We start from the raw sequence: 13,907 nt of genomic DNA, 5'->3' as shown, positions 1-13,907 counted from the left end.
CAGGTTAAAATTTTTAACTTGTCTAACAGTTTGGGTACAAATACCTGCAAAACTGGTTGGAGCTGTAGTTTGTTTTTTATGCTAATTAGCAAGCATGCTAGCACCCTAAACGAGGGTAATGAATATAGTAAAAATGATCTGCAAAATATCATCATGTAAGCATTGTCATTCTGAGCATGGTAGCATGCCGACTTAAGCATTAAGCTCAAGGCTTCACTAGTATAGCCTCAGACACATTAGCATGTCTGAAAAATCTCACTCTTGTTGATCAATAAATCGCCCATTTAAGAATCTAAGACAGATTACCACAGGGATAAAAAGCCAGTAGTTATTTTTTGCTACTATTTTTTTTTGCAGCGCCCTTATTATACCCTAATCTATTTTTTGAGAAAATGGTGCCCATAGTATATCTGAAATGTGTTTGGTCACAGCTTGCCGGCTCATTTTACAGAGGTAGCCTCTCTCAGTTGTTAAGCTGCAGGGTGAACTGGTCCTATCTGAAAGGCCGGAGGCAGAGGCAGCGGGCTGTAAAACTCAGAAAGATAAGAAAGGACTGAGGGTCTCCCCCAGATCCCTGACATGCACTGGCATTTGGCTGAACTTCAGATTTCATTCAGCCCCAGCTTCATGAGCCTTGGCTGTAGGAGAAACCAGATAAGTGTGAACGAGTCAATTCTGTTTTCTTCTTCTTTGTTCATCCATTTATCCTCATGCTATCTCATTCTGTCCCTCTTCCTATCATCTTTCTTTTTCTTATTCTTTATCCCTGGTCAATCCCTCATTCATTCACTCCTCATCCTTTCTCTTTCATAGTCTGAGGTGAGCTCTGCACAGAAGTATAAAGGTGTCCACTTTGGCAATATGACAGGGAGGAGAGGTGTGGAGGCAGTGGAAGAGGGACCTGGTCCAGGACATTATCACCCTGAGATGTGAGTATCACATGTCACGGTACTATATTAAATCAGTTTTTAGTAGCAGCATGTGAACAACAATGATGATGAACAACCGTGTTAAATGCTGAAGAAATAGTTTGACATTTTGTGAAAGTAGAGTTAGATGAGAGGACTTATATCACTTTTAGTTTTGTATGATCAATTCAAGGCAATAATCAGCAGCCACTCTTAAAAGACTGGCTGAAACAGCTTTTTTATGAATAGTAGTAACAACACATTCATCTTACTCTCTGCAAGAAAAAAACAATTAGCATACTGCAAAACTGTTGCTAAAAACAGTCACTTTAATTTTTTACTTGATTTCTGTACTACTACATTATAGAAACCTTTAAACACATTCTAAATTTTCTGACATTATCTGGTCTAGCTCCATCGATCTAACAATGTAAATATGGATACAGCACTGAAAGCTGCTCAGTGGTGCATAAACCAAAAAAGCTTGACTTCTGGGGTATAAAAGTACCTGGATCTTCTGCATTGTGGGGACTAAAGCATTCTGCCAACTGAGCTGGCTAACTTCCAGTTTAACAACTGGCTAACCTGAATGGGAATTGTTGGAGCTTTTGTTTCCTGTGTTTCCCTGGACATTATAGCAACATGCCACCAAATGAAACCCAATGTTACTTTTAAAAAAACAAAAAACATTGTTGGATTCCTTTGGATTAATATAAGTATACATCTCTTAAAAATATATACCAAAGGGCTAGTAGTTTCTAGACATTTTAATACAGAAATACATATAATATGTAGACTGATGTTGTACAGTATTATTTTATTATCAAGTGCTGATAGTGAATTGAATTTGATATGTAACCACCAGTGCATATGAACACACAAACAAACACTGTGTGTCAGTGTATTTGGAATGCACGTTTTGAAGCATGGGTAAAGAGAAATAGGGTAGATAAGATACTCCAGGGCATGTACACTTAAGTAGTTCACTGCTCTTACAGAGATGTGAGCTGAGCAGAGAAACTGCTCCACCATAATGAAATATTGCTTTGATCCAACTGCTAGGGCATTATGTTTGACATTTCTCACATAGCATTTCTATAGATTTCCATGGAGGATGGGCCTCACTAAGCTCTTCTAGATCGGCGGGCAGACATCCAGCTCAGCTATTCATAAAGGAATTGACTGAGTAGTAGAAGGCAAAGTGTGCATGAGAGCAATCATAGTGTGAGCACATAGGTGCAGGCAGGCATTTACTTGCCCACACATTTCTGTTTGATGCACATGCAATTACTGAACTCATTGAAAATTGATTTAAAATGATTATTTACACAGTTGCTGACAGTTGTTTTCAGTCTTCTGTTCTTTCCTTCACTCCTTCTCTAATTGATTTCATTTTCTCTTCTCTTTTTCTTCTCCTTTAGTCCCATCTGTTTTTTCTTTGTTAATCTCTTCCCTCTTACTTTTTCATTAAATGTCTGTGTATTTTTATTTACTTAACCTCCAAAAAAACACTGAGGAGGGTGTTAATGTAATGCATGAAATTTAGATTATTGTCCAGCCAGATACTGAGGACTTGCAGAACAAGTGGTAGGAGATTTATCATGGGATAATAATAGTTATATAATAATACTAATAGATTTATGGTTGTGCAGTTGGAGTTGTAATGAATCAGATGATAACAGCAGACATACAATTGGAGATTGAGCAGATGTAAAAGTGTATCATCTGCATAAAAAATGTACAGAATTTAGGTGCTTTAAAAATAACATTGTTTATGTATATAGTAAATGGAATTGGACCAAACACTGAGCCTTGATGAACACCTTTACTGATAATTAGACTGTCAGAGTAAACATCATCCACTTCTACACACTGTAGTCTATTAGTGAGGCAATTTTCAAACCTTTTCAAATTTTCAAATTAAAAAAGAAAAAAGTATATATATTTTACACACACACACACATACACACAATTTAGTAATAGGCTGAGAAGTATATATCTATATATATCTATATATCTATCTATATATATATATATATATATGTATGTGTGTGTGTGTGTGTGTGTGTTATACATGATATTCTTAGAATCCTAGAATAAGCTGTTTTTGTCTCTCTCTGTCTCAGAAACCTAGAAACACACTATGAAAATCTGAATCTTAAAAAGGAGCAGAAAAGCAGAGCTGAGCTCATCATCCCTCGCTACCACGAGCTGGTGCCCAAGCAAGAGGAAAAGAAGGCAAGTTTGTGTTTTTCTTGGTAGCTGTTTGTGTCCATATGGAGCTATACATGTTAAACTTAAATAAATAGTATAGGAGTTAAAAGATTTAATGGACCACTATCAATGTAAACTCCTTGCAGGGGACATAGTACTTTAATGTGAGCCCATGCAACTTGCTAAACAATTGCCACTATAACAACTAGTGGCAATTACATATGTAATATTGAATTATTTTCGGCATTCGAGGGTGGTGCAACAAAGTCCAACGACAATTTTGACATAAACAAACTATCAGACCAGACAAGCCAGTTTGGAAGATCTCCAATCTCCATTACAGACTGGAATTAATTACCAAATCATGTTATTGCACCAGTATCAGTGCTGCTTTTATGAGAAGTATTCTAAGAGAGGACTAAGAGTACTTGATACAAGTGACTTAATGAACAAACATTTGATAACTCAGCTTTGAGCTCATGAGTTTATGATGGATCTTTGAAACCAATTTGTAACTGTAGCTGCATATAATGTGTATAAATGTATGGTATGTAATATCCATTTCAGACCCCAGAAAGACGAGCTGACGTTGTGACGTTAGCTAATGGGGATGTTAATAAACTAATAACAGTATTATTAACTAGCTAAAATAGATATGGTGCTTGTTTAGCAAAGAGTTATTTAACAACAACAGGATACTGCACCTGCTTTATGCTCCGCCATACTCAACAGCTAGTCACTAACTTCTTGTGTCTGGTGCTTGCAATGCAACATATGGTCATTTGTCAGATTTTTTTTGTTAAACCAGCTGCCTGAATTTTATGTGCAGAAATATATGAATTCATTTTCTTTTTCAACAACACTATGTTTGAATTACATTGATTGTTATGTCAATCACATTATGATTCAGTAATACTGTACAACTGCATATCCCACCAGTTCATGACACCTTTAATCATCATGTGTTTCTTTCTATTTTAGCGCAAACTTGTGGTGATCACAATAAAAAACACAACATTTTGATGCTTTGACGTGTCTTAGGAGGCTTCTGATACCAAAGCAGACATTATTTTTCAGTGGCAGCTTGTCTTCTTTCTTCGCTGCACTCTGACTCAGATAAATTCTTAACACAATAGGATTTGAAAACTGCGGATTGAGAATGACTCATAATAGAGCACTGTGATTTACAGTGAGAACAGAGTCAAGGTAAGTACTTTGGATTTATTCTGGATTTATTCAAGTACGGTCGATTAAGGATGAAATGATTCAACCCCTCCTCCTCTTACTGTAATTCATCAGTTTATCTGATCACCCATAGAGGGCAGTAGAACATAAGCTTTGATCACAGACTGGCAATCACACAGAGTGGAGGGGAGTTACTCACCTGCATATGAACTTGAGTGTGCTGGCAGAATAATGCTTTGTGATGCCTTATTCCTCCAGTCGGCGGGTTAGAGTGGCTGAGCCCGAGTCTAAAAAATGTGGGACTGAATTTGTGGAGGGAGAGATGAACGTATCCCATTTGTCAAGGACTTTCATCTACGCCTCTACTTGTCCTCTCTTTTCTCCAACATTTCAACTACTGCCGCCCTTTTAGGTTTTATTTAATTTGATTTTACAGATATCATCATACATGGAATTTGTTTGCATTTGTTTATTTATGATATATATGACTACTAAATCAACATGTAATAATTTATCCTGTGACTTTGAGTCACAAATGTGCCGTCTTTGTAGGTTTGTGTATGTGCACCATGTTGTATTTGGACCTCCTACAGTGATGACTGCACCTCCATCCGTCATCATTAGTACCTGACACCACAACTTGCATGTACTCCCACACACACATGGACTGACCAGATGGGTCATTACCCACAGTGGGGACACTCAGGACAAACACCTTTGCTTCCTTGACATCAGCCGACAGTCTGCCTTTAATGGCTCGGGGCTGCTGGTGTCCCATAGAGTTTGAGAGTCTGTGTGTAGGATTTTCCCATTAAATAGGAAACCTGCCATGGCAGGAGCAACGACTGAGCGAACCACTTTAACAAACTACCATCACGTATATGCCTGCAAACTAAAGTAAAACAGATGGAGTAGTGCCAGTACAATTCCTCATTTTAACCTTGAAATGAAGTTCATTGTCAATCCAACACAGTTTTGTGAATCCCATGTTAACATGATCATGGATAGTGTTGTTATGGTTACAGCAATTGTTCTTTTTTAGAAATGGGGAAGTAGTACTGCTCCCACTGGGGAAAAAAAGGGGAAAAAAATCAAACTGAGACACATTGGTTTTACAGTGTGTCAGTCAAATATAGTATAATGCTGTGTTTATATTGGCTTAAATAATGGTCATTACATTTTTGAGTTTGTGAAAAGGTTTTCTGCAATTATTTCTAAGCCTGTGGTTGTACAGTATAATCCTCTGTAGACCTGTGGGAAAAAAAAAGAAAAATTCAAGAAATGCTTCTGTGAAAAACTGCTTACATATTCAAAGCAGAAAATCTGTGTACTTATACATGCACGCACACATTTGAGTAAATACATATTTTGGCTGTGCTTTTAAACCAAAAAGCCAAACTTTGAGTTTTTGTAATCACAAATCTTTTCCACATATTAGCAACTTGAATTTCTCATGCAGAATACAAAGGGTGATCTATAACTTCAGACCCTGACGTTACCTGTGAACATAATTTCACCGGCTCAAAATCTTATTGACCCTTATTTGACATTGAGAGGGTCTGGCAGAGAGCTGAACACAATCAATAAGATCAAATGTGTGGTCTTGCTCCCTGTATTCAAGAAGACAGTTAAAATTTTATCTTTATAAAAGTCAGTGGCAGCTGTTCTGTACATCAACATGGTGTTTATCAGTGTGTGACATTTCAGATTCGGAGGACAACAAACTTGTTTCTGGCAAGAACACATTGTAGTCAATGTTCATGAATAAAGATTTAGCTGTCTGAAAGCATAGGGAGGACAAATTGTGAAGAAATTCACAACTGGTCCCCCTCAAGATTTGGGTGTAACTGCTAACAATCTCTACAAAAAATACAGGCTGTATTAATGCAGACTTAATTAAACCACCCCTGGCCCAGCAACCTTGTGGGTTTACCACACATAACAAAATATCCTGCTTCTGCACTAGGGAAACGTGCAAATATGTGCAGCAGCTCAGTGACTGTGCTTCCTTAACCGATTTGCTAGTTGCAGTAATTATTTGAATTGATGCAACAGTCCTGAGATGGCACAAGACATAAGTTTATGACATTAGTTTATTTGACAGGGACAATACATGTAGTCATGTTATATCCAAATGAAATGCAACCTAGGCATTGAATAAAAGACTTCTGGCTGTGGCTAATTTGTAGCCTTGTTCGGTTTGGCTTTTGAGGAGTAAAACACTTAACCCATCACTCCTACATTATAATAATGGCATAAAAAAGATATAGACAAGCAGCCAATAGAAGTAATGATTGTAACAGCATAGATGCCTAATTGCAGAGTGAAGAAAGAAAATGTCTCTCTTAATAAGGTTTTTCTGCTTGATTTCACAGGTTGCTCACTCGTGTGGTGCTGCTTCATTTTTATCTGCTGTGTTTTTCATTAATTTCCTCTTTATAATAGTCTTTATTGTCAAAATTACACAGAAAGGACCCAAGCGCAAGACACATAGGCAGGAAAGTAGTAAAACAAATCATGAGAACTTAAGAGAGGTCGTATTATGCCTTTTGTATTTTTGTATTTTGTAGCATCATTTTTGTGCATGTAAATGCTCTGCAACATAACAGGCAATGTATATATATATATATATATATATATATATATATATATATATATATATATATATATATATATATAAAATATACAGTTGCTACTGCTGAAGTAGTGTTATTTTAGATCACACTACCTTGGCATGACCTGCCCTATTCTTCCTCTGATTGGCTACATTCTGCCTATTAAATAATGCACATGTGCAAGATTGAGCAGAGGCAAGATGTCTCACGCTGTCAAGACACACTGTTAAAGGGATGCTGCAGCAGTGGACCATATGGGAAAAAGTTAAAAAAATAAAGTATTTCAACCTATTCTATTAGCAGCCCCAAATAAAAATATGAACCTGAAAATGATCAAAATAAGACCTCTGTATTCAGCTGAAGTCCAAAATCCCAAAATGCAAACAATACAATGGGAGATGACAAAAACTGGCAACGAAAAGGCCTGCAAAAGGAAAATATAAAGAAATAAACTAAGGAAAAACCAGAAAACACAAGGAACAAATCAGGTACACAGAGGACACAAGAAGACTGGGGAACAGGCACAGACAAGCGGGAGACAGATGGATGAAAACAGGACTGACAACAAGCGTTAGGATGACAAAGAGCGAGAACAACTCAGGCTTAAACACAAACTCAACTAATGAGGAGGTGAGGTGCAGGTGGAGAGACACTGGGAACAGGGCAGTGCTAACAAGGCTGATATGAGACAGGTAAGGGAAGGAGCACAGGAACGCAGTAGGGAAGCAGAACACTGGGAACACAGGTGAGCAGGAAGTAGAAATTGACAACAAGACACAAAAGGACACAAATACAAGAAGGAAATAACCAACCAAAAGAGATAGATCAGAAAAGCAACTTTCTGCTTTTCTCCTATTTCCTCTCAGTGGCATTCTTCCTTTTACTCAGGCTCTCTCCTGATCCTTTTCATATTGCATTGTACTTACTGTACATTTCCTGCTTTCTGCTTCCCATCAGGGAGTCCCTGGTCCGGGCCAGTATCACATCAGAAGTCAGTTTGAGAAGCCTGTGAAGTCCAGTGGAAATCTGCCGAAGTTCGCGTGCCCCTTCCTCTCTCAGGCTGAGGTACAATCCACAGAACCAGACATAGTTCAAAGTAAAGTCATTCGGGGCTTTGTGTGCAGGCCTGTAGGTGCATATTCAGGTGACCCAGGTTGTTCTGTGTAAAGCAGGTTCTTTCTCCAGCAAACTGAGCACTGCCTTTGTTCACCAGTGTTTTGTGTTTTTGCTTTCACCTTCCTATTGTATTGATTGAGTGTCTGCATACATTTAGCAGTAAACTCTAAGGTGACCCCTTTCTAGGAAATATAAGAACAGTTTCTTTAGTCTATTTTCATTTTAGCCTTTCCACCGGAGGTCAACCAGATCATATGGTGAGAAAGTCGACGGAAAAAAAGATGTGAGCCAAAAATGACAATGTTAAAATTAATTCTAAATCATATGATTAATTAAAAAAAGTTGTAAATACATTACACCTGTAAACAAACATAGCCCAGTCAGTTGTATTTAAAATGTGTATTTATTCTATGATTCTATGATGTTGTGTGCACCACCATTTAGTTGCTGACTTTTACTGTCATATTGCATATAACCATTTGATCCATTGTTGATATTAAGTATTGGTTAGTGCACCTAACCTGCTAAAACTAATTCAATATCTTTAGTTTGTGATAACACAGCTCAGGCTTGATTCAAGGATGGGTATCATCATTCACAAATATTGATTTACCCCACTAAGAGAAACACATTCAGCTCCATCATTTTAGTGGTATTACTCTACATTATGCACTTTACACAGCGAGACAATCAGACCACATTGAAAAGGCTTCTCAGACATAATCTATGAGAGGCAAATATATTCAATTTACAATTTCTCAAAGGAGACTGGATTTTAATATGGAATATTTAAGATTAAGTTACATATCCAAGACACTGTGCCGGGCTTTGCTTGTTTAATTGATGTGCTGAAGTGGAGGGTTTCTTCCGATGGGGGTGAAGATGAGTTTATTAAGAGGCTCAGAGGAGCGAAGATGAAGGATGTGAAAATGTGTAGTTTTACGTCTCAGGAATAGCTGAACTCCTCTGTGGCACTGCCCCACAGCTTCACTCCTGTGAAACTTCACTGACTGATGTTTTAATTATCACCCTGACACGCAGGCACAATGTGACGGTGCATGCACCCGCACACACGCGCGCGCACACACACACACACACAAAGTCATATATAAATGTGAATTTCATCTGCAGATTTAAAGACAATAAAGACAAGTTCCCTTGTACAGATAACATGCAAGCCAATAAATGCACCAATTTCTTAGGCATGCAAACACACACACACACACACACACACACACACACACCTTGATAATGTCTGATACAAAATATTTTGCTAGTTCCTAGGTAAGAACATCTGATGCAAGATTCTGCTGTTCATTTGATTTGTGTGTGTGTGTGTGTGTCATAGTTGGCTCTGACCTAATTTCCCTGGCCACATGCTGTGTTAGTGCTTCGACCCTGTGATGTCGTCACCGACACCCACCAAGGAACTATGTGTGTCTGCGTGTGTGTGTGTGTGTGTGCACATGTGTCATAAGTCATCTCCGATGCAGAACCGAGAGCGACAGTTTTCTTAGATCTTCGTCTCCCTGTGAGTCCGGTTCCATCTGACACTGTTACCCCGTGGAGGGACGCAGAGGAAACGAGGGAGTGAAGGAAGGAGAGAGGGAGGGGGAGATAAGAAGAACAGCTGGAGTCTTCCAGTTCTCGCCTCTTCTCCTCCCTTTGACTCCCCAATTTCCCAATATCAAAGCATCAATCCAACACTTTGTGAAAACATGCTTTTTCCTCGATTCTCCTTGCCCTTGCTCACCCACTCTCCCCCCCTTTCCCCTTTCCTTCATTTATTACTCTCTTTCCTCTTTCCATTTCTTTCTTCTTTCTCCTCATTTATGAATATTTTTATAACTCCATTCTTTCTTGAGTCCCTTGCAGCTTGGAGACCATCGTCTCTCTTGATGCTTCACAACCATTAATATAAAAGACTAGAATGGCACTCACTAGATTGCATACCCACTAGATCTCCCAACAATCCCCTTTGATTAATCAAGCATTATCCAATATCAGATTAAACATATTTAAACCCACTAGAATCAGATTTGTATTTAATTTAATTTTAAAAGATTTATTGTATATATATTACTCTCTCACTTACCAGCCACCAATTATGGCTGGATTTGTCGATTATTTTTCAGGGTCTGAGACCCGTCCTCCATCCAGCTTTTGTAGAAATCTGTTCAGTACTTTATGTGTAATCCTCTTAACAAACCAACCAACCAACCAACCAACCAACTGACACACAGACAGACACTTGGTTGATGCAGAAAATTACAACACGTAGTGAGCATTAAGCCTTTAGCTGATAAAACAGATTCAAAATCATAAGATACTCTGTCCTTTCACTTTTCTGTAGCTGACTCGCACCTCCTGACACTGCAAAATCAAACTTCCTTACGGGCTTTAACAAGGTATCATACATAATATAGAATGGAAACTTAAAATGTATGGTGCTGTCACAGGATTTAACAAATTACTCAACAAAGTCTAATACACATTTCAGGGATGCAGGTGAAAAAAGCACTCGAAACTCAGGGTTTGATTGCAGTGATATAGTAGATAAATTGATAACTACGTTATATTATATTACATATGAGAGTTTGCCTAAATGATGCAGTTGATATCATCACATTTTTTTATCAAATGAGCAAAAACACATAGAGCGAAGAGTGTGTTCATATTTGGCAACATCTAGCGACTGCAATATTCACAGAACAATTTCAGAATATCTGTAACAGGCCAACTCCAGGTCAAGTAGGAGCCCTTTATCACCTAGTAGCTCACATGCAGCTCATGCTTCATTCTCAGCCCAGGAAACCATTACTCCATAGCAATCATATAAACTAAGTAGTTGTTTGCTGATATATTAATGTATAATATTTCATATAAGGAACACTTAAGTGCATTGTTAGTTCAGTTAATTTACCACAGTGCACAGGCTGTATAAACAATAGATAAAGGTTATACATGGCCATGTGTGTGCAAAATATGTGTGTGCTGTGTTCTTGAGACTGTTCGGTCTTAGATCTCAAAATGTACCAAGAACGCGATGTCTCTTCGTGTTTGTGTGACAGTGTCACCCACAAACACAGATGCACCTCAGTGACATCACAGAGTTGATAGACTAACAGGAGAATGAGGCACAGAGAAAGAAGTTGGGTGTTGTATGAATTTTGTGCTCAAGCTGAAACTTTATGACCTGAGTAGATGCTTCTTGGCTGTTTTGGTGGCTTTGTGTCATCGACTTTATATGCAGGTGTACAGCCTCCAAGATTCTCTCCATGCTCAGATTTAACTCAGCTTAACAGTGGAACTGAGGTTTTGTTCTGGTTGGCACTTGTATTGTATCATCATTCTGTGGCCTCATTAATTTACACTAACAGATGTTAATGGTGCCCATAGAGTCACCTTGCATGGATAGCATAATTACTTTGGGCATGATATTCATTTCTTGTCATATGTGTTTAGAAGTGAAGCAACAGGAGGCACAGCAAAAAAATCCAACTTTAAAGTAGATGAAGCATCAAAGCGATGTGCCACAGGGGCAGGAAAAAAAGAGACGATTAATAAGACTTCAGCCAAGCCAGTAGGGCACCATTGGATTGACAGATGGCCACAAAGACCGGTTCTACAAATGTTCTTGAATGAACACAGTTTGTTTTGGCCTTGAAACAGCATGTTGTGTAACTTCTGCCCCGCTTCTGTATTCTCTTCAAATAATAACTCCATTTCCAACCAAAATATTCTCCTCCAAGTTTTTTCCTCTCTCTCCATTTTTTTTCATCAGCTACATTTCTTAACTTCTTCTTTTCTCCATATTCTGAGTCACTCACAAAATATTCATTGTACCAAAATGTATTTTCCATCCTGAATTCTGTTTACATGGAAATTACAAATCAGTGATTAGTATGTCTCCAACAAATGAGTTATTATAGTTTAAATGTCATCTGGGGACCTGACTAAAAGTCTGTTGGCTTGGTGTTCTGTGTGTGTGTGTGTGTGTGTGTGTGTGTGTATGTGTGTGAGCATGGCACCGTTAAAGTGAACATGCTGGCATTTGGAGAAATAAAGTCCTTTTTATTTCTCTGCTGTGTTTGATAACAAGGAGCTGAATGGTTTGGTCGTGGGAGGCTGAAGAGAAATTTAGACTACATTGAAACGCAGCTCACCTCCAGTTATTTTGACTCAAAAGGCAACTTATCTGCCTCGGTCCCTTGATTGCCGGGGTGTTTATAATAGGCTATCAGATAAACACATTTATATCCTGGAAGTGAAGCTGTCGAGCTGTTGCAGCGCTGAATCAGCTCTGATATCAGCAAAACAGTCAAAGAACATTATGCACCTGATTGTGTGTATCATTATTTTTGAGTCGGAGATGCTGTTTACGCCATCTCATTTTCTCTGTCCTCATCTCACCACTTTGTTCTGCCTGTATATATATTTCACTCTCATCTATTCTTCCTCTTATGCATTTACATCTTTTTCTTTTTTCATTCTTTTCTGTCCTCTCTGCTTTCTTTCAATTCAGTGTTGTGAGATTTGGTCAAAGAATTGTGAAAGAGTTGACTCTTGAATCCAGGCTTTTATAGACATATTGAGCCAAAATCAACAATCCCATACATATCACATTTTGCACTTTGAATAGATTGATTCTTTTTGCTTGTTATTGCTTTGCTGAACTATATCACTGCTGAACTATTAGATTGCCATGAACTACATGAACTGAACCACAGCTGAGGTTTGAAAAGGAAAGCTTGGACTGAACGCTGTTGATTAAAGTTAAACACATTCAAACAAATTTGTGGCTCCATCTATGTGCATCAAGATGTGGACCCTCATGATGATGATAGTGAGGTTACTGACTTATAGTCTTGTGTACATGTAGGCTGGGGGCTTGTTATCCTTGACTGTGAAGAGACTCGTTTATCTGTCATTTTCTATATCTCAGTTTTATCAAGAAAAACTGTGAGGTAGGGGACTTGATTTTAAATGTGTCTTTCCACTTACTCGTTCTACTTGTATTCTAATCCATACCTGTCAATTCCTTAGCGGTTTAGCGATGTGAAAGAAGTGGCTCCCCCTGTTGGTACATATGATGACCCCCGATGTGCCCTGGAGGTGCTGAAGAAGACCACAGGAGCAAAGAAAACTCCATTCGGCATCAATGCCGTGCGCTTCACTCCTAACCAAAAAAAAAGCTCCACGCCCGGTCAGTATGAGTTAAGATAGTACTTGTGTGATTTTGTGCGTGTGTGTGATTTTGCCTGTGCACCAGTCTTTGCTGTTCAAAGTGATACTCCTATTTGATATGTTGATATGTTTTACAGATGCAATACAGAGATCTTTAATTGTTCTTTATATGCAAATGACAGAAGATGTCATACACATAAACAGATTTCTTAACCTGGGTTTAGCTCTTAGAGTTGATGTCTGAGGCCTGTCTCTGAACATCCACATCTCACCCTGCAAGCTGAGGAGAGCATTTTTCATGTATCTTTTTTTGGCTTTGTCTAAATCAAAAGTCTAATTCTTCCTCATTTGAAACGACCCACATCCTTTACAAGTTCAAATTCTAACTTGTCATGACCATTAATATCAATCTAACAAGTAATAATTAAGATTAAGTACTATTTTGCAACTTGTATTAACATTTTGAAATAAACTGAAAGGGGACTGACTTCTGCTATTGTGCCATCTGTGTTTCTGTGAGTGTGTATTGTTCAAAGAGTGAACCATTATGTTGTGTACCATATATTTCCAAGAATGTTTGCAACATTTCTGTAACATTGCTTTAGAGGGCATTTTTCAACACTTTGTTGCAGAGAAAACAATTTTTATTCTGTGAATATTTTAATTTTGTGAATATTTTTGG

At 38.1% G+C, this 13,907-nt stretch overlaps 1 protein-coding gene across 2 annotated transcripts in view; it reads left to right on the top strand.

Moving 5' to 3' along the window:
- The window catches only part of stpg2 (sperm-tail PG-rich repeat containing 2), a 52,387-nt gene that overhangs the window by 6,394 nt on the left and 32,086 nt on the right, over positions 1-13,907 (top strand). For both annotated transcript variants that reach the window (XM_037098447.1, XM_037098446.1), the window contains exons 5-8: positions 814-929; positions 3,035-3,146; positions 7,880-7,987; positions 13,085-13,244. In XM_037098447.1, coding sequence (XP_036954342.1) covers positions 814-929; positions 3,035-3,146; positions 7,880-7,987; positions 13,085-13,244 — 496 coding nt within the window. The remainder of the gene's footprint in view (positions 1-813; positions 930-3,034; positions 3,147-7,879; positions 7,988-13,084; positions 13,245-13,907) is intronic.

Source organism: Acanthopagrus latus, chromosome 5, assembly GCF_904848185.1.
Source record: "Acanthopagrus latus isolate v.2019 chromosome 5, fAcaLat1.1, whole genome shotgun sequence".
Classification (NCBI taxonomy): Eukaryota; Metazoa; Chordata; class Actinopteri; order Spariformes; family Sparidae; genus Acanthopagrus; species Acanthopagrus latus.
This window is presented reverse-complemented; position numbering and strand designations above follow the sequence as displayed.